Genomic DNA, 20,579 nt, shown 5'->3' with positions numbered 1-20,579 from the left:
GCGTAGACATAAGGTCTATTAAAAAGACGAAACACGGAGGCGTTCTCCTTGAAATGGCTCGAAAGTCCGAAGACAGCAAGGCATTCACCGATGCAGTAAGGGCAGCCACTGCAAACATCGGCACAGTCAAGACGCTAACACCAACAACAACGATCGAGATCCTCGACTTAGATGAAATCTCTACCGAGAGCGAAGTCCGTGAAGCACTCAAACGTGAATTCACTGACAACCTGGAGGTCAAACGGGTAAATTTGACAAAACCCACACCACGAGGTAATCGGGCAGCCTTCTGCGAACTAGACGAGCCCAATGCGATTAAGGCCCTTGACAAGGCCCGTATACGGATCGGTTTGGTGAACTGTCGTATACGCCCAGTAGTAAAAGTAACACGTTGTTTTAAATGTCTTGGTTATGGACACCAAACACGTCAGTGTGCGGGACCAGACAGAAGCAGGTGCTGCTACAAATGTGGCGGAGAGAACCACAAGGCCGTAAACTGCACGGAGAAGTTAAAATGCTTCCTTTGTGCTTCGGACAAAGATGCCCAGGATAGTCTATGCCATATTTCTGGCACTGGAGCGTGTAAGGCATTCCGCAAAGCACTTGCAGAAGCCATGAAAGGTCAGAAATGACACGCATACTACAAGGCAACCTGAATAGGTGCGCCTTGGCGCAAAACCTGCTACGCCAGCGTGTTTTCGAAGATAAAATTGACGTCTGCTTTATCTGCGAGCAATATCTAAACATCGAAGGTAAAACATGGTTCGCAGACGAAACGGGCACGGCAGCAATTTGGATTGTGAACACAAAGAACGTTACCGTCAACAACAGCGGAGGTGGAGCAGGTTTTGTCTGGATTCAAACCCCCACAACCTACTTCATGAGCGTCTATCTCTCACCTAACGAAGGGATTAGTGTGTTCCGACAGAAACTCGCAAATATAGAAGATGCGGTCACTAAGTTCGACGGCGAAGTTATCGTAGCTGGTGACTTCAATGCTAAATCGGCTGAATGGGGCGCTGATTTCTCCGACACCAGAGGCAACGAGGTCGCTGACGTCGTGGCTAGACTCGACCTCATAGTGCTAAATACTGGGAGCACCACGACTTTCAGAAGACCGGGGTACCAAGAGTCCATCCTCGACATTTCGTTGGCGACTACCAAAATTGCCAACATGATTGAAAACTGGACAGTATCCGAAAAATACAGTGGCAGTGATCACCAGTTCGTGACATTTAACGTTGGATTGGCATCTGCTCCGGTACCACAACACGACCTTTCTAAGCGAAAGTGGAATGTCAGGAAGCTTGATCCAGAGGCACTGCGAGCTTCACTTGCACGGAGCTGGTCTACCCTTCAGAACAACCCGACTCCGGATACTTGCAGCGAGACAGAAAGGACAGTACTAAATACGATGAAGGAGATTTCCGCCGCATGTGACGCCTCTATGCCGCGGTTGGAAAACCGGAGTTTTCGCAGGCCGGCGTACTGGTGGTCAACAGACATAGCGGAACTTCGCAAAATGTGCCATCAACTACGTCGCCGCGCAACGAGAGCCGCCAAACGCTCCCCAAGCCAGGACTTGTATTCAAAAGAGTACAAGCAGGCCAAAAGATGCTAAATCGAGCCATCAAAGCAAGTAAAGCAAAGTTGTGGAAAGAGATCTGCAACGATCTCGACAATGACATCTGGGGTAAAGCCTACCAAATTGTCGCCAAACGACTTGGAAAGGCTTCACCAGAGGCGCCGAAGTCTCCAGCCTTAATGGATAGCATCGTAGCGGAGCTTTTCCCCAAACACCCGCCGCGGGAGAAGAAACACTACACTAAAACAACGAAGTAACGCCCTTCACAACTAAGGAACTACAAGACGCGGCCAAGTCACTCAAAACAGGAAAGGCACCTGGACCTGATGGCATCCCGGCATCGGTGATCAAGATTATAGCCCTGGAATACCCAGACTTACTCCTGAACACCTACAACGCATGCTTGGCAACTGGCACCTTTTCCGCGGTCTGGAAACGGCAGAGATTGGTTCTCTTAGACAAAGGTAAGGGAACCCCCATAACACCTTCGTCGTTTAGACCACTCTGTATGCTAGACATTGCTGGAAAACTGCTCGAGAAGCTCATACAAGGGAGACTTCGCGACGACATCGACCGTGCTGGAGGTTTTGCCACCAACCAGCATGGCTTCCGGAAAGGTCATTCGACAGTCGGAGCGATCAAGAAAGTCATAAAGACAGCAACACAAGCATGGTCTGGTAGCCTCAAAGCTCGTAAAGTATGTCTTCTCCTCACGCTAGATGTCAAAAACGCATTTAACAGCGCAAATTGGGGAGACATTTTAGACGCTCTGGAGCACAAGTTTGACGCGGAGCCAGAAAATCTGGCACTAGTCGACAACTACCTTGACGATAGAAAGCTAATAGTGGAAACTACTGAAGGCCCACAAGAATACGCCATAACGGCTGGCGTGCCGCAAGGCTCAATAATGGGGCCTGATCTATGGAACGCAGACTACGACGAGCTTCTTGAAATCCCGTTGCCAGAGCAAGTAGAGCTAACAGGCTTTGCAGACGACGTTGCAGCCACTATAGTGGCGGACAGCGTGGAAGAGGCCGAACTGCTAGTTCGGGAAACCATCGACACCGTCGAGACTTGGCTCGATAAGCATCACCTGAAACTCGCCAAACAGAAAACCGAGATGGTCGTTTTGACCCGTCAAAAATGGTTTCCAAAACCATTCGCTATGGACATGGGAGGAACAACGCTGACGTCAACAAGGGCCCTGCGGTATCTAGGGGTAATGATAGACGAGAAACTATCTTTCCGTGAACACCTCGACAGTGCATGCAAGAAAGCCAGCAAGACTGTGTCTAGCCTAGCACGAATTATGACCAACACCATGGGACCAAGAACAAAAAAGAGAAGAGTTCTTCTAGAAGCAGTCCACTCGGTACTGCTTTATGGAGCGGAGATATGGGCAGACATATTAAAGCAGAAGACCTACCGGCGAAAGATCGCAGCAGTACAGCGGCGAGGCGCTCTCAGGGTTGCCTGCGCCTACCGCACAGTTTCCGAAGCGGCTGTATTGGTCATTGCAGGAGCCGCGCTCATCGACCTATTAGCGTTCGAAAGAGCAAAACTCTATGACGCTAAAGACAGTGATGATAACATGAAGGACGCAAGAACGAGGATAAAGGCGGAAACGCAGCAAGAGTGGCAGGACCGATGGACATCGGGAGAGACGGGCAGATGGACGGCGCGCCTGATCCCAAACATCAACGTCTGGCTCTCTCGGAAGCACGGGGATACGGACTTTTTCCTGACCCAGCTATTGACGGGACATGGGCAGTTCAATGCCTATCTTTTCAAGATGGGTTTGCACAGCACACCAACGTGCAAATACTGCCCGGATAAAATCGACGACTCCGAACACACATTCTTCGAGTGTGCTCGATGGAAGGACTACAGAAGAAACACTGAAGAGATCATAGGCACCAGGCTCTCCCCCTCAAGCCTGGTGACCTATATGATCAAACAAGAGGAAAACTGGTCAGCTGTTGCAGTTTATGCACAGCACCTCCTGAAAGACAAAATCGCAGAAAGGGACCAGTAGCCAGGAGTAGGCGTCGTGAGACGCAGCACGACTGGATTGAAGTAATGCTAACGCGGTTCCAATCCAGTCCTCCCCGTACCATCTAGGGGAGAGGGGAAGAGGAATGTTTTTTTTAGTGGGTAAAAATCTCCACACTACCGACTATCGATATCTGCCGGAAGATGGGCGGCAGAGTTAACGATACCGGTGTCTTTTGAAGATCTTTTTTCGTACCTCTTTACAAAAACACACACACACACACACACACACACATACATACATACAGACATAGTGACAACCTCGCGGGGATAATCAGGGAAGCTTTTTGTGACCTTCAAACGTCGAGGTCTGATGAAAACTCGATTTTTGCAAAACGGGGTGAAAACAATAACTTCCCGATTTTTGAAAATCTTCGATTTTCTTAGCGGAAAGTTAAAAATGGTGTGTGTACTTATGTATACGAGCCAGAAGTTATACTTCTTTGGCATAAGAAAAAAAATTTTGAAGAAAAAAAAATGCAAAAATGATCGAAGAAAAATGTTAAAAACAGTCAAAAAGGTTATATTATAGTAAAAATTGAGCTATACTGTATAAATATAAAATCATTTATTATCATATGAATTTAATTCAATATTGTATGAGATTTTTCTGAATTAATTACTCATTACAGTTGATTAATCAACTAATTTTGAAGTTGCAAAGTATCAATAATTTACAATTGATGACTATAAAATATTTTAATTATTTATTTAAAATATATGTATCTTATAAAATAGTTCATTATAAATTATTTAACCTATTGATAATATCTTTTTAATCAATATTTTTTCTAAAATAATATTAATTACATGAATTAAAAGACTTATAAACATTGTAGTACAAAACTAGATTTTGTTTCCAAAAAATTTCCGGAAAATTATTAAAATAGTCTATAATATAAATTTAAAAAAATATGGATAGAATTACTAGATTTGATAAACAAAATAATTAAGCCTGTATTTAAAAATTATGAACTCAATAAAAAGATACCTGAATATAATATATAAGGTTAGAGCCCCAGTAGCCGCTCATGTACCAGTACATGCTCACTCCATGTATTTGTATATCTATATTTGTGAATATAGATATTCGCCACCATGAGTACTTTTTAATTCATTAGTAAGCTCCAAATCACCACGTGTTACAGGATTTTCGATTTGTGAATTATTAACGGCTGAGACACGATTTATTGCATGTGACAAAGACTCGGGCTTTGGCAATAAAGCAGACACAGGAGACTGTACGCCACGTAAAGTGCGAGTTACAACTGTCGCTGGCTTATCATCAGTCTTACGAGCTCTTTTGAAAATTTTATTTTTCAATAGTTTAGCCTAGACACAGCAGCATCACCACAGTGATCGTGTATGGGCGGGAGACCCACAATGTTGCCTACATGACAAAACAAAATAAAATAAATGTAACATATAGAACAGCATTAATACTTAAATATCAGCACTGATATAAAAATCAACTTGACTCAAGAGCCAAAATTTTGAACCAAGAATACCATGAAACGGAGGGTACCGCTCTCTTGGTCGCCCCTATTATTTATTTAGGGTGCCACTGGATTTTTCACACAGTATCTAGAAACTGGACCAAGCATGGAGTGATGACACAGGGTCGTGAGAGATTATTAGGAAGGATACAGAAATTATTCAAAGAAATTCATTTTAACAATTTATTTTATTCCACCAACCCTGATTACACAAATAAAACCCCTTACAGAATAATTAAACAAACTTATTACCGCCTTCGCTGCGGTTTCTATCATAGTTGCTATTCCCGACAGTACCCTCATATGGAGCGTCTATACCGAGGTTTCTATCATAGTTGCTATTCCCGACAGTACCCTTATATGGAGCGTCTATACCGCGGCTCCTAACTTACTACCGTTGTACCCCCAACCCAGGCATCTATACAACGGTTTATAAATGTGCCCAGGAAACAAAAGAGGATACCATGAATCCCTAGGCAACGCTGCAAATATTTATCCACAAACACCCACAATTTAATAATTTTTCCAACTTACGCCTATTGCACCCCCAACCCGGGCGTCTATGCAAAGGACTCTAAGTGCGCCCAGGAAACAGAGGAGGATACCATGAATCCCTAGGCAACACTACAATAATTATCACACGCACACACACAATATTCATTTTATCCAAACCACGAAATAATCCTCTTATCATTTTACAAGTTAATTTTTCCAAGTTTAACATTAAATTTTATTTCCCAACTAAAAATCCGATTAACTAAATCCCTTAATTCATTTATTATATTCATACCAACTTATTTCTAAATCATAATCCAAATTCATTTTATCAATTTAGAATTCTTGACTAATTTATTGCCGTGGTTTTAATAATACAACAAATGAATATTTAATTACAAGAGGTCTTCGTATCTTGAATTAATAGATTAAAATCTGTCGACAGAGGTCTTAATAATCTTCCAACAACGTGTGTTGCATCCGAGTGTTTACAAATTGATTTTGTTAAATTATTTTACTCTGTATAATTTATTTTACCAGAATTTATTAAGTATTTTACTAATATATTATTTTACTAATATTAATAAATCTTACTACAAACGATTTTACTAAAACTTTACCAAAAATATTTTAATGAATTTACTTTAAGCAATTAATTAAATAAATTCACTCAAACTCAATTACTAAAGACAATTTTTCACGTGACGCCGAAATCGTGGATTAACAAACTGAAATAATTCTTAGTTAAAGTAATCCAGACTCTGCCTACGTAGTTAATTAATGAACCGAAATAATTCCTGGTTTAATTAATTAAATGTTTAGTACTTTATTTCTGACTTGTTCTTAAATTAATTCTTACTTTTATTCTGACTTGTTCTTAAATTCATTCTTAATTATTTTAAACGTATTCCGAACTTTATTCAGAATAAATTCTTAATAACATTTTGAATGATATCCCAAATATTTATGATAAATAAATTCTAAATAATATTCTAATGACTAGTGATTGTGACCGAACGCGAAATGGCGATGACCTTCAGCTGACCTGAATGCCTGGCTGATGCCGCGCTACCGAGAGATTATTTAGACATAATATTTATACCTGGATTTTTTATAATTTTATTGTGCACTCCCTCGATGAGCTGTAACTCGTTGTCTCGATGCTGGTACAGAATCTCTCCTCGGTGAGTTATTTGATTTGGCAGCAAAGACTTTAGTCACCGCGTCGGGTCACGTACTCCCCAGCAAATATTTTACCTGTAACTTGGAGAGATGTTCAGTAAGTTTTACGTGTCTATTCAGCCAGGCTGTTCGGTCACAATCAATCTTCCGAATTTTGTTGGTGCGTTTCTTTCTTCACTCCGTCTTCTCCACTCTCACTACGCCAACGCCTCCACCTTGGGGACTCACTCACAAGTCTCAAACCATGACTACGAGGGCTCAAGATCACAGCGCTTTGTGATCCGTCGATAACTTAATGAGTGCAGATAAAAGGGCTTTTAACGGGTAGCGATCACTCCGTTACAACCATTTTGAAGAAAATAATTTTCTTGAGTCAAGAGAATAAATTCTTGACTCAAGAAATTATTCTTGATTTAAGTAAATTTTTCTTGTCTCAAGAATTTATTCTCTTGACTTAAGAAAATCATTTTCTTCGAAATGGTATTCTTGGTTCAAGATTTTGGCTCATGACTTAAGTTGATTTTTTTATCAGTGAACTAATATTTACTGGTTCGAAGATTAGAGTCTGAGTAAATAATCAGGTTGCATTCAGAGTTAGCTGCACAACGCCATGAAATATGATTTTTGTTAACACACTTTTTAACATACAATATGCGCTTGTGAGCCAAAAATTTGTTGCTCTTTTGGAAAGTAACGAATGTTAGCGGCATTTTTAAGTATTTAATTAAAGCCAACAAGCAACACTTCAATAAATAAACACGAGGTGTTTCTTTATGTAACTCCCACACAAATAGTAATATCACAAAACAATAACCAAAATAAAAGATAATGAAATACATAAAGTTTAATATTCAATCATTAGATGGCACAACACGAATCATTTACAATTACCAAAAACAGGTAATTGGAAAAAAGTTAAAAATTCTATCAAAGGTGACACTTATGTAAAAAATTATTTACTCATTGAAACGTGATTTTATGTGTTTATTCAAAAAAAAAAAAAAAATACGCCAAAACATAAACTTGTTACCGTGTTGTACCCTTTTATCATGGATTTTGTGGGTGTTTATTCGACAATAGACCAACACGTAAGCTTGTTACCGTGTTAAGCCCTTTCATCATAGATTTTGTGTGTGTTTATTCGACATTATTAATTTTAAATAGATAAATATTCTTACATTTGAATATTCTGTCGCAGTGATATTTAGTTTCGGGGATATTTTGACCGGGGATATTGTTTTCCGGGATATTTTGTAGGGGGATCAAAAATTCTAATGCCATGGATACATTGTAAACAAAACCTCGTACGTAATATTCGATCTAGATTTCCTTGACCGTATAACATCGTACTCGGTTTTGTTGAGAATACGCCCATAATCTCAGTCTCGTGGAACCACTTCAAGTTTTCCAAAATAACTACCTTTGCGCACACGTATCGAGAATAACTATTTCAACTAAAAATTTTATTATCTATTTTCACTATCATTTCTATCTACAGTTTACGTAAAAAAAAAAGCCACGCACTCTGGTATTTAGACACGCAAGCTCTACATCACCTTTTTTAAGTGAAACTTCTTTAGAATCGTTGTGATTTCAAACTCGATGAAACGAAAAAGCGAGTCCATAGAGACACAAACACGTAAATGTATAGGATTCAGCCAGTGAGAGAATGAGATAGAATATATTAGACGTTCTCGGTCTCTTCTTTGTGCGATGCTTCGTAGCATCCCCACTATCGTCTACTAGGCATTGTCCATATGTATGCTCCTGTGTAGTGGGATAGTCAGTATATCTATATCTATATTATATCTTGCTCCAGGTCTGTCCGTTCTACGTGTTTATGTTAGTATGTGTTTAATACATGTGTTTGCGCCTGTGTATGAATAAGCTTCAATATGAAGCAAGCGTGTTGATTGTTGATGCATTTTTATTTGTGTGAATATTTTAATCTCCTTAATTTTACAATTATGTCAAAAACTACCAGATTAAAAACAGTAATTGACGCTGTTTTCCAAAAATGGTTATTATTTACAAGTGGGATCAACCCAAGCTAAGCTATGTTAATTTTTAACTTCCCGCTAGAAAATCAATGATTTTCGAAAAATCGGGAAGTTATTGGTTTCACCCCGTTTTGCAAAAATCGAGGTTTCAACAGATCTTGACGTTTTGAAGCCCTAAGAAGCTTTCCTGACTATTTTTACTATGATGTCCGTACGTCTGTATGTGTGTGTGTGTGTGTGTGTGTGTGTGTGTGTGTGTGTGTGTGTGTGTGTGTGTGTGTGTGTATGTTAACCTCTTGTAACTTCTGAACCGCTTGACCGATTTGATCGCAGTTAGTGTCATTCGGAAGGACTTCGCCAAACTTAGATTTCCTGTGAGTTGAAATCAATTCAGACCGATAGATTTCGAGAAATTGCAAGAAATAGTTGTTTTTATTTTCATTTTTTCGAAATATCTCCGAATTTGCTGAACTGATTGACCTTAAAAACTAATCAGCTCTCAACCTTGAAAACCCGGATCGATCGCCTTCAAGTGCGTCAAAATCGGTTGATGCGTTCGTAAGATATCGTTGTCGGAAAAAATCGAAAAAAGTGTTTTCTAGTAATAACTCCAAAATGTTTTATCAGATCAATTCTTTTGTTCTAAATTTTCTATAGAGCTTAAAAAACTCCGTCGATCGCCGCCAACCTCGTGAAAATCGGTTGATTCATTCAAAAGTTATAGCAGTTCATCTTCCCTTCTGTTCTGTAAAGGGGAAGGGAAGATAAACCATCCATCTTTGAGCTTGAATTAGAACCACTAGTTACTCAACCGTAAATAGGCCTAAAACTTTCACTTATATATAATCTGTCAGTGCTAAAAAAATTATTAATAATCATCATTGCCTTAATAATAATTACTACATTACCATCGTAGAACGTAGTTTGGGTGAAATAAAAGGGAGAGTAAGTAAGTATCGAGCGTATGAGAATAGACTGAGAAAGATGATGGTGAAAGGGGCCCGGTAGCTTAACTGGTAGAGCTCCTGACATGTTATCAGGGAGATCCAGGTTCAATTCCTGGCTAAGTAACCAACCCCATTTATTTTATCAAAGTCTGTCAGCTCTCCTTCAATTTTCTTTCACTATCTTTCACTTAATTAACATCCTTATAACTCGAACAGATACCACAAGCTTCCAGCTTTACTAGTATTCAAGTTCGATAGACTTCCATCGAACTAATGGGAAGAGAGAATATAGCTCTCGAACAGAAGGGAAGATGAACCATCCATCTTTGGACTTGGATTAAACCACTAATCACTCGACCGTGAACAGGCCTAAAACTTTAACTCATATAAAATCTGTTGGTCCTAAAAAAATTATAAATTTTTCATTTTATTAAAAATTGTGACCTTTTTGGAGCAAAAATATTGATCCTTTAATTTTTTTATAAATTCAATCGAGTGGGACAAAAAACCAGTTGGCTGGATCAAATTGAGACTTTGCAGGGTTTTTGTGGGTATATTGAACTGTGAAAGGCACACGTAACATCAGTGGTTTTCACGATATTTTTAATTAGACGCTTGATTTTCCAAAAAAATACGAAAAGCCCTTTATTTGTTGCTTTTTCAAATTCATGTAATGATAAAAAAAAAACTTTTTTTTTAATCAACAGCTAATTCTTGTAGAAAATTTATTCAAGTTTTCGAAACTTACCTTTAATTTTCTGTACAATCATTGGTTACTGAGGTATTGATAATCACAGACAAAATAATCTCTTTCCATTCAAACACCGATATCTCAGCGAGAAATGCTCGTATTGAGGTCTTTAAAAAAACAATTAAAAGCCTATAATAATAATAATAATAATAATAATAATAATAATAATAATAATAATAATAATAATAATAATAATAAATACGGGTGATGATGTCGAGTTAGTAGATGGGAGCATCTTAAGACAATTAGGCGCCGGAGAGTTGTATAGATACCTAGGAATGGAAGAGCACCGCATGCATGCGGTCTCTGAAGTCCGAGCAACTCTCCGTAGTGAGTATGTTAGGAGACTCCGGAAAATTTGGTCCTCCGAACTTTCCGGCAAAAATAAAGTCTCCGCCACTAACATGCTTGCTGTCCCAGTCTTACTATACTCTTTCGGTGTCCTGAAATGGGCCCGAAAGGATTTACGAGATCTCGACATCAAAACCCGTAAGGTTATCAATATGAATCGGAGCATGCACCCCAATTCATCAGTCGCCAGATTATACCTCTCCCGGTCCATCGGTGGGAGAGGTCTGCAGAGTTTGGAGCGGCTGCATGATCGTTTGGTCCTGGGCTTAACATTCGAGGTTGTCAATTTCACTGCAGACGAGGATGACTTCCTTATGCAAATCGTACATAAGCATGAAAATGCGCATAAGGGGTCGTTCTTGTATAAGGCAGCTATATATGCAGCAAGAACCCTTGATCTTGGAGAGATAAACGCTCTTATGGAACTCCGAAAGGAAGAATTTAAGAGCGTCATCAGGAACGCCGAGGAAAAACAACTCCTAGGCGAACTGATGGACAAGTCCATGCACAGCGTGTACTTCAAACATGTGCGTGATCATGGCTTGTCCACCCAGCTGACCTTTTCCTTCTTAAAGTCAGCTGGCCTGATGTCCGAGACTGAAGGGTTCATATTTGCCTGCTAAGATGGTGTCATTAACACTCTAGAATACCGTAGCAAGGTGCTCCAGGTGCAGCTTCTGGACACGTCATGTAGGATGTGTAAACAGCACCCGGAGACGCTCATACACCTTTTGTCGGCATGGCCTGTGCTGGCGAGAGGTGCATATATCCAGCGTCACAACGCTGCCCTGAGAGTACTGTACTACTATCTTCGTCATTACTACGGTATTGATATGACACCAGCGCTGCCTTATCTACCAGGAGATATTCCCCAGGTTGTTGAGAATGACAGTTGCAAAATTTACTGGAACATGCCATTTGCAACAACCCGGCGGATCGATCACAACAAACCTGATATTGTGCTCTTCGACAAGGCCACTCGTGACATTTATGTCATTGAGTTCTCGGCCCCGGCTGAACACAACATCTCAGCCAAAGAAGAGCACAAAAGAAAAATATATCAGGATCTCCTGTTTGAAATTGGCAAACTTTACCCAGGTTACCGTGTCAAGCTCGTCGTCCTGATTGTTGGCGTCCTTGGAGGGATGAAACAGTCTTTTGTATCCTCACTTGCCAAAGTTCCAGCTTGCACGTCAAAATCTGAGTTCTTGGCTGTCAGGATGCAGAAGGCTGTAATATTAGGTTCCCTCCGTCTACTTAGGGAAATGACTTTGGCCTGCTGTGGCCGCTAACCGCCTTGTTGTGCGGAGTGGTCCAGCAGTAATGGATGGAGCTCAGGCTGGGCCCTCGGAGAGTCGGACTTCGGGGACAACCCCCCTGAGCATTTAATAACATAATAATAATAATAATAATAACCAATTTTATTATCGGTATGAGCACTCAATACCGTCTTCGGGTGAATATATCTAATAATTAGAAATTTTTTATTTTCAATTAAGATTAAACAAAGAAGTTAATTTTTTACTCAGTGAAACTTTTTTCGGTCACCGAAAAAATAACTCGGAAAATGCTCAGACCAGAAATCGAACCTGGATCTTTTGGTGTCGCGCCAACTGCTCTACCTATAAGCTATCCAAGACACTGTCCGTAACTATCATTCAGTTACCTATTAAGACCCACTGAATAATTCTTGAATATTGACAGTTTTTAATGTATTTTAGATGTTTTTAAATACGTAGACTCTAATCTCCTACTTGATTGTATGAAGATTGTAGTCCGTCTGGCTAGGATTTTTCATTAATTTACTATTTTTTCCGAAGATCGGAAACCGGTGACCGAAAAAAGTTTCACTGATTAAAAAATTAACTTCTTTGCTTAATCTTAATTAAAAATAAAAAATTTTTAATTATTAGATATATTCACCTGAAGACGGTATTAGATTTAGATTTTGTTTATTTAATGCCAAGGCACAAGCCAAATGGCAATTTCAATTACATAGTAAATACAGTTTTTACAAGAAAGCAATTTCTGTGAGTACATAATATAATATTGCACTATAATCAATTCAATTTATTCATATATAAACAAGGTAATAAAAAAAAAAATCATATCAAACTTGAAACTTAAAGTATAAAAACAATAATTTTAAAATATAGGATTTTAATGTCATCAGATCAGATGATAACTCGAACATCAGCTTCCTCAACGAATAAATCGCCCAAGTACTCCGGTTTTCCCCTTCTCGAGTAATTTGTATAAGTAGCAAATCGCATAATACATTTAAGGGTGAAGATATTTTGCTTGAAGATGTTTTTATTGAGGTGTTTTGGCGTCATTCTAGTTTAGAAAGATCATTAACAGAATTAATACTAAGTTTATCTGAATTATCATCTTTTTTTGCAAAAATCTGACCACTTCAAGCCCAGACATACTTGAACTTCAACGCTTTGGCCTTTTCCTTGGTCCTCAATAGCAGTTTGTAAGTTTCTGGATGTAGAAATTCATTAATGTAGATACTCCCTCTGTAGTTGTTGTCAATAACCTCCGAGAAAATATCTTTAACTAAAAGATGCCTCGTTTTGCGCCTGGTATCTATTATGGAGTCTCTTACTTGGGACGATTTCAATGAAACAAGAAACGAGTGCGTAGTAGGTGTTTGTTGATTTCCAGGATTGATTGTGTTTCGTTCGTCTTGCTTCGTCTTGCTATCAAATTTTCGAGTGGCCAGGACATCACTTGCTAAATTAGGTAGACTTAAATAGTTAAGTACAGCAGTTGAAATACCAGATGGAGACAATTTATCAACGACAGGGTCTGGGATGCCTGAAATAACTAGCTCAGCTGTGTTTTGAGTCGCTGATAAGATGGTAGATGAACTGGAGCACGCCTCAGGATTAGACTTTCTAAGATCAGATCGCTTATTATAAATTGATTGTTTGTCAGCTGCCACCTGAGTTTTAAGTTCATTGAATTCTCTATCAATCTTAGAGATGGCATCAGCATTTCCCTGTACATTCGTTGTAATTTTATTTAGCTTTTCGGCAGTAATGGACTGTTCAATTTTCAATTCCTCAAATTGAGTATTTAATTCTTCAAACTTCTTCTTCATAGATTGTTCGGATGTCAAAAGTTGTTCCATCAGAGCGGTCATTTTGTCATCCAAGGATTTTTCTGACCAGCCAAAAGGTAAGAGCGACATTGCAGACGAAGTTGAGGGTGACGAGAACACTGAGTCGTGACCAGGAGTCAAAGGAAGATTTGGCGTTATAGGAGACCGATGAGATTTTAAAATGTTCTCGGAATTTGATGCAGTAGACGTCGAGGAGCAAGCCGATCGGAATCTCAAAGTGGACGATGTACTAGTTTTAGTTGATCGCAATGAGTTTACTCGACTTCTTGGCCCTGAACTAGCAGAGTCCAAAGATAGTAAAAGATGGTTTAGTTTACTTCTACAATAATGCGATAATGATTTGTTTTTAATATAATCTTTAGCACAACTAGGATGGTAGTGTTGACCGCATTTATCACAGGTCACAGCAGATTTCACAGGTTGTCTACACCGAGAACAAATGTCAGGGCCTAAAGGCATACGTGGCTGTCGGGACAGGTATTTTCCTACAATACACTTTACTACTTACGGGTGGCTCGATCAAATAATTGTAAAATTAAATAATGACAAAATAAATGAATTATCTGAAGCCAGGAGACGACGGTGTGCGGATATTACTTGAGCTCAACTTGTCAGTTACTCACCAAAAGAAAAAGGAAACTCGACCAAGGACGCCAGATCCACAATCCTTACACTATTGCGGGTTCCCGCATCTCTGCCTAATTCTCATCGCTGTAAACCGTCTGAGGCCTCGTGTCCGATAACGAGGCCCTCTCTAGCCATTTTCTCAAAATTACTAGTCCCTTTGCTCGCGATCGATAGTATAGGGTTTCACCCGTGCGAGTAAGAGCTATGATTTATTATCTATTATCACTATTATGCTTTAACATTTTCTCTGTTACCTGTCTCGATACCCATCGTTGAATATTGGCTTTTAATGCTGAAACAAGCTTATAATATGATTAAATACACTGTGGCAGAGACCTACGGTGATTTATGCATACAGTAATAAAAATGAAATTATAAATAGTTCAATATAAATATCTGAAATAAATATCAAGTTAATTACTTATGAACTAATAACATCAATATGATAATTCTCGAATATAATTAATAATAAATGATATACTATAAATAAATTCATCAATATTATACAAAATAGTAAAATTTTAGAGACACACCGAGTGTAGATCCGTTGCCAAAACTACGCGCAGGAAGGGACGCACACGGGAAATAAGAATTCCCGTGACTAATATCATTTACTAGAGCGTATCGTGATTTATCTGATCCAGCGTCTTCTCTTTTTCAAATACTGAATAGTTTTCTGAAGTAGGATTTACGAGTATTAATCATTATTATTCGCCATCTGTACTTAAATTCTTCTACAATACTCAAATCCCTCAATAGACTAGTCAGGCATGTTATCACATTTAAAATTTTTTTGACTCGAATTGGTATACTTTTAAAATATCTTAAAAAACAGATTTATAGAATGAATACTTTTATCGACATGTAAATTTTTTCTAATATCTTTAAATATTTTTGTTTGTACAGCTGGTCAAAGTAACGGAGATTCGGCAAATCAACATCTCGGAAACCCTGATCAATCTCCATCTACAGAAAGAGATGATAGTCAGACATCTGCTGGTGATTCTCAAGATGGTCATCAAAATGATAAGTTGTCTAAGCTTCAACAGGAATCACAGCAAACAGAAACGAGAAATACTAATTTAACTTTGAAGATGTTTACACGATCAAAAAGAAAGTTCCCACATGAAGACGACACCTCATCTGGAGAAGAAAACGATATCGACGAATCAGGCCAACTATCGAGAAATCATGTTTCGAGTCCAGCATCATCAAATAATTCTTTGCATGCTAGCGACCAAGTTTTAAAACCTTCAAGTCCCAATGATCATAGCTTGGAAACTTCTGAAACTCCAGATGTTACACCTGGAACATCAGTGAAAGATTTAGAACAAGCAATGTCAAAGCACCTACCGAGTGCATCTTTAAATAAGCCCGACTCTACTGCTGCACATCAACCAACAGATTTTAGCGCAGATACACTTTTAAAACAGCAACAACAAAAGTCAACAATACAGTGGATTGGTGCACATCATTTAGGTCATTTAAACCCACAACAAACAAATACACCATCTTTACCTGCTTCGGCACTTTTACGTCAACTATACGCTAATCGAGAAAGTGTCATTCGTGCAAATGTTCATGGCATTACTTCAAGTTCCGGTAGAACATCTTCTTCATCGGTTTATTACTCAGGAGAAGTTAATCAAGGTCCACTTCCTACACCTCCAAGTTCGGAAGGATCGTCAGCATATGGTGAACATCAGTTTGTACTTGGTCACAGTCAAAAACCACCATCGATATCAGAAACATTCAATGGTTTAGTATCATCATATTCTATAGGTGGTAGTTATGGTGTTGAATTTCACTCAACAATGACACCACCATCGTCAGTATCCCCCAGAGATAAACAACAACCACAACAACAGTCGCAACAACAACAGCAAAAACACAAACAAGAACAACATGGACAACAGCAGCAAAAACAGCCAAAAGACCTAATACCACCCCCCCAACAGCAACAACCAGAACAATCGCAACAACAACAAGAACAGCAACACCACATTTCGAGTGTCATTTCCTACGAAACTTCCGTTTATAATGACACAGTGCCACGACATCAATATGAACCTGCACAACCTCTTCCTCTCAAGCCTCAAGTCTATGCGGCCAGTATTCATCCAAGTGCATTGGATGCAGCCGCAGTATATACTTCCGCCAGTCTTAGTGAACATGCACAATTTTACCACCATCCAGCTACCGGTCCCGGCTTCCATTTATATCACTCTAACAATAAAAATAATTCTAATAGCTGGTACAGTTCAGCAACCTAGAAATAGAATAAATTACATTGAATAGGTTCATTTTAGGAGAAACGAACTTAAAGTCTGTCGATTGGAAGAAAATTGATAATAATGAGTACATATCAAGGGCTGACTTATTCGCTGAATAGTATATATATTTTTAGTAAATCCTTTAATTGGTGCGGGTGATATTGGATAAGTGAAAATAATACCATGACGTATATATGCGGAAGGATTATGTATTTATGTATTCAAAAAATTTTAAACAAAAATGATATCGAATGCTGAACATGTATAGCGAATATTTTGTTCAATAATGTTGAAGATCTATTAAAAGAAATAAAATTGATCCAATTCCGACTTCATGCTAAGTGCAACTTAATTGATCAAGTGAGATATCGAAAGCATAAAATGTGAATTATTTAAAAATAACTATTACCGTAAATTTGTAATATAAAATTATCTTTATCTAAGGAATCAACGAACGTCGTAACCAATTAATTAACAGTTATGAATTTGTAATTGGTTCTTATAAGAAATGAATAAAGAAACATTACTTGTTACGCTACAGAAATAAGTTTTCTCATCAATATCTTTGTTCACGTCATCAAGAACATTACAATTCCTGAATCTTATCAACAATAGTCTTAATAATTATGATTATATATAGAGATTAAATGTAGATTATAAGCTCTTAGCTATACGAAATATATAACTAAAGTTTAAAAATCTATGATCTTGAATGTAACGAGTTGTAGTTGACGGAAATTACGACTTTTTAATCTCAAGTGTATATACAGTCAAAACCGTTTTTAGCGACTTCGTTTAAAGCGACGTGCTGGTTATTACGACGAAATTTTTAAGTCCCGTCTTTATTACACATAAAATTCTCAAGCCAAAAACCGCTTATAACAACATTGTTCATAGCGACAAATCGTTTATAGCAACCGAATTCACAGTACTTATAGTAGTTAACTCGTAATAAAATGCATTGGTTATAGCGTCTGATAAATACTTTCATTCGTTTTGCAGTAAATATACTCATGATGTCATCAAATTCTTTTGCAGCTTTAAATTAATGAGATTCACAATTGTCATTTTAGTTAATGGTCTTACAAGTTGTAGAAAATAATTTCGTAACAATTTTAAAAGAATTCTTCGACATAGTAACCGATTATTTTCAAAAATAATTATGTTATTAAATCTATATTATTAAATGTAGTATTGAAATTCATACGTCGTTTTATTAAAAACCATTTTATTAAAATGTTTAATAAGTTAATTGATGTGTAATTTAATAAATGTTAAATAAACTTCAAGTATTTATTAGTTCAATAAATGTTAAATAAACTTTCATCAAGTATTTATTAGTTTAATAAACGTTCATCAAGTATTGTTTTTTAATTTAATCCGTGCATTTTTGATTTCGAATATAATCCATGCATTGCTAATTTTTACTTATTACGACTGTCGGCTATAACGACCATTAACAGGAGCTCCCTTCAATGTCGTTATAAACGGTTTTCACTGTAATTCCTCTTTCATTACTTTCACCCAGATAAATTTCTATTTAATAATTGAATAATTTCAATCATTATAAGCTGTAAAAACTAATTCCCGAAAATGACGAATTTCTAATGTGCTAAGTCGTTAATTTCTCAATTTTCGACATATCAACTGTAAATATTGTAAAAATCAAGCCTTATCTGATAAAAGTCATGCAGGCAAATTACACCGGCCCACAAAAAGAAAGTGGTCTGTACTTTTGACCGGACCTATCTATCTTTAGTAGGGTGGGCCAAAAAAATGGACAATAAGGAGTGACGGTCAATAAGGAGTGACGGTTATATTTTTGATTCTTACCAACTAACATACAGGGTGTCCCAGAAGTCGCGCACTCCATTGTAGGGATCGAAAGAGAAAAATATTCTGAGACAAAAAGTCCTGAGCCATTTTTTAATCAGACGCATAGATAATTGATTATTAATTAATGAAAGTGACCAATCAGGAGCACGCGACAGAAGAATAAAAAGTGAGTGAGAAGGCAGTAAGAGACGGTCAATCAGGAGTGACAATAAGGAGTGACGGTCAATAAGGAGTGACGGTTATATTTTTGATTCTTACCAACTAACATACAGGGTGTCCCAGAAGTCGCGGACCCCATTGTAGGGATTGAAAGAGAAAAATATTCTGAGACGAAAAGTCCTGAGCCATTTTTTAATCAGACGCATAGATAATTGATTATTAATTAATGTAAGTGACCAATCAAGAGCGCGCGACACAAGAATAAAAAGTGAGTGAAAAGGCAGTAAAAGACGGTCAATAAGGAGTGACGGTCAGTCAGGTGCTATAGGCGGCTATGACTGAGTTTTTAATTTTTATTTGGAATGATTGAAGCAATTTTGAATTAAAAAATTACTAGCAAGGATTAGTTAGAGGTACTAGGCGGCCATAAATGAATTTTAAATTTTATTTAGAATAATTAAGGTAATTTTTAATAAAAAAAAATCAGTAGCGAGGGTTAGTTAGAAAAACTGGGTGGCTACGAATAAATTTTTATTTTCATTTAGAACGATTAAAGTAATTTTCAATTAAAAATCAGTAGTAATAGTAAGTTAAAGGCACTAAGCAGCCACGAATGAATTTTTGCTTTTATTTAAATAAATTAAAATAATTTTTGAATAAAAAATAAGGAGTGACGGTCATTCAGGGGCTCCAGTCGGCTATAACTGAGTTTTTGATTTTTATATGGAATAATTGAGGCAATTTTGTATCAAAAAATTGCTAGCGAGGATCAGTTAGAGGTACTGAGCGGCCATAAATAAATTTTCATTTTTATTTAGAATAATTAAAGTGATTTTTGTTAAAAAAAAAATAAGTAGCGAGAGTTAGTTAGAAAAACTGAGCGGCTACGAATAAAGTTTTTTTCATTTAGAATAATTGAATTAAATTCAATAGAAAAATTAGTGATCGGGGTCAGTTACAAGCACTGGGCTGCTATGAATGAATTTTTATTTTTATTCATAATAATTAAAGTAATTTAAAAATGAAAAATAAGTAGCAACGGTCAGTCAAAGACACTGGATAGCTATGAATAAATTTTTACTTTCATTTATAAAAATTAAATTAATTTTAATCAAAAAATTAGTGATCAGGGTCAGTTACAGGCACTGCGTAGATGTGAATAAATTTTTATTTTCATTTAGAACGATTAAAGTAATTTTTAATTAAAAATCAGTAGTAATAGTAAGTTAAAGGCACTCAGCAGCCACGAATGAATTTTCGCTTCTATTTAAATGGATTAAAATCATTTTTAAATAAAAAATAAGGATTGATGGTCAGTCAGGGGCTCCAGGCGGCTATGACTGAGTTTTTGATTTTTATTTGGAATAATTGAGGAAATTTTCAATTAAAAAATCGCTAGCGAGGATCAGTTAGAGGGACTTGGCGGCCATAAATGAATTTTTATTATTATTTAGAATAATTGATGTAATTTTTAATAGAAAAAATCGGTAGCGAGGGTTAGTGAGAGAAACTGGGTGGCCATGAATAAATTTTTATTTTTATTGAGAATAACTAAATTAATTTTAATAAAAAACTTAGTGATTAGGGTCAGTAACAGGCAATGGGTAGCAATGAATGAATTTTTATTCTCATTTAGAACGATTAAAGTAATTTTTAATTAAAAAATCAGTAGTGTTAGTAAGTTATAGGCACTAG

At 37.4% G+C, this 20,579-nt stretch overlaps 1 protein-coding gene across 3 annotated transcripts in view; it reads left to right on the top strand.

Annotated features, from left to right (window-relative positions):
• LOC123263017 (protein trachealess) overlaps positions 1–17,434 on the top strand; it is a 372,435-nt gene extending 355,001 nt beyond the window's left edge. Inside the window, exon 13 of one of the 3 annotated variants that reach the window (XM_044725531.1) lies at positions 15,523–17,434. In XM_044725531.1, coding sequence (XP_044581466.1) covers positions 15,523–16,889 — 1,367 coding nt within the window. In that variant the 3' untranslated portion in view covers positions 16,890–17,434. The remainder of the gene's footprint in view (positions 1–15,522) is intronic. The other 2 variants (XM_044725532.1, XM_044725533.1) reach the window with 2 other exon arrangements.
• The last annotated feature ends 3,145 nt before the right edge of the window (positions 17,435–20,579 follow it).

The sequence above is a fragment of the Cotesia glomerata genome, linkage group LG4, assembly GCF_020080835.1.
Source record: "Cotesia glomerata isolate CgM1 linkage group LG4, MPM_Cglom_v2.3, whole genome shotgun sequence".
NCBI lineage: Eukaryota > Metazoa > Arthropoda > Insecta > Hymenoptera > Braconidae > Cotesia > Cotesia glomerata.
Note: the sequence above shows the minus strand (reverse complement) of the source record. Positions and strands in the feature narration are given on the sequence as shown.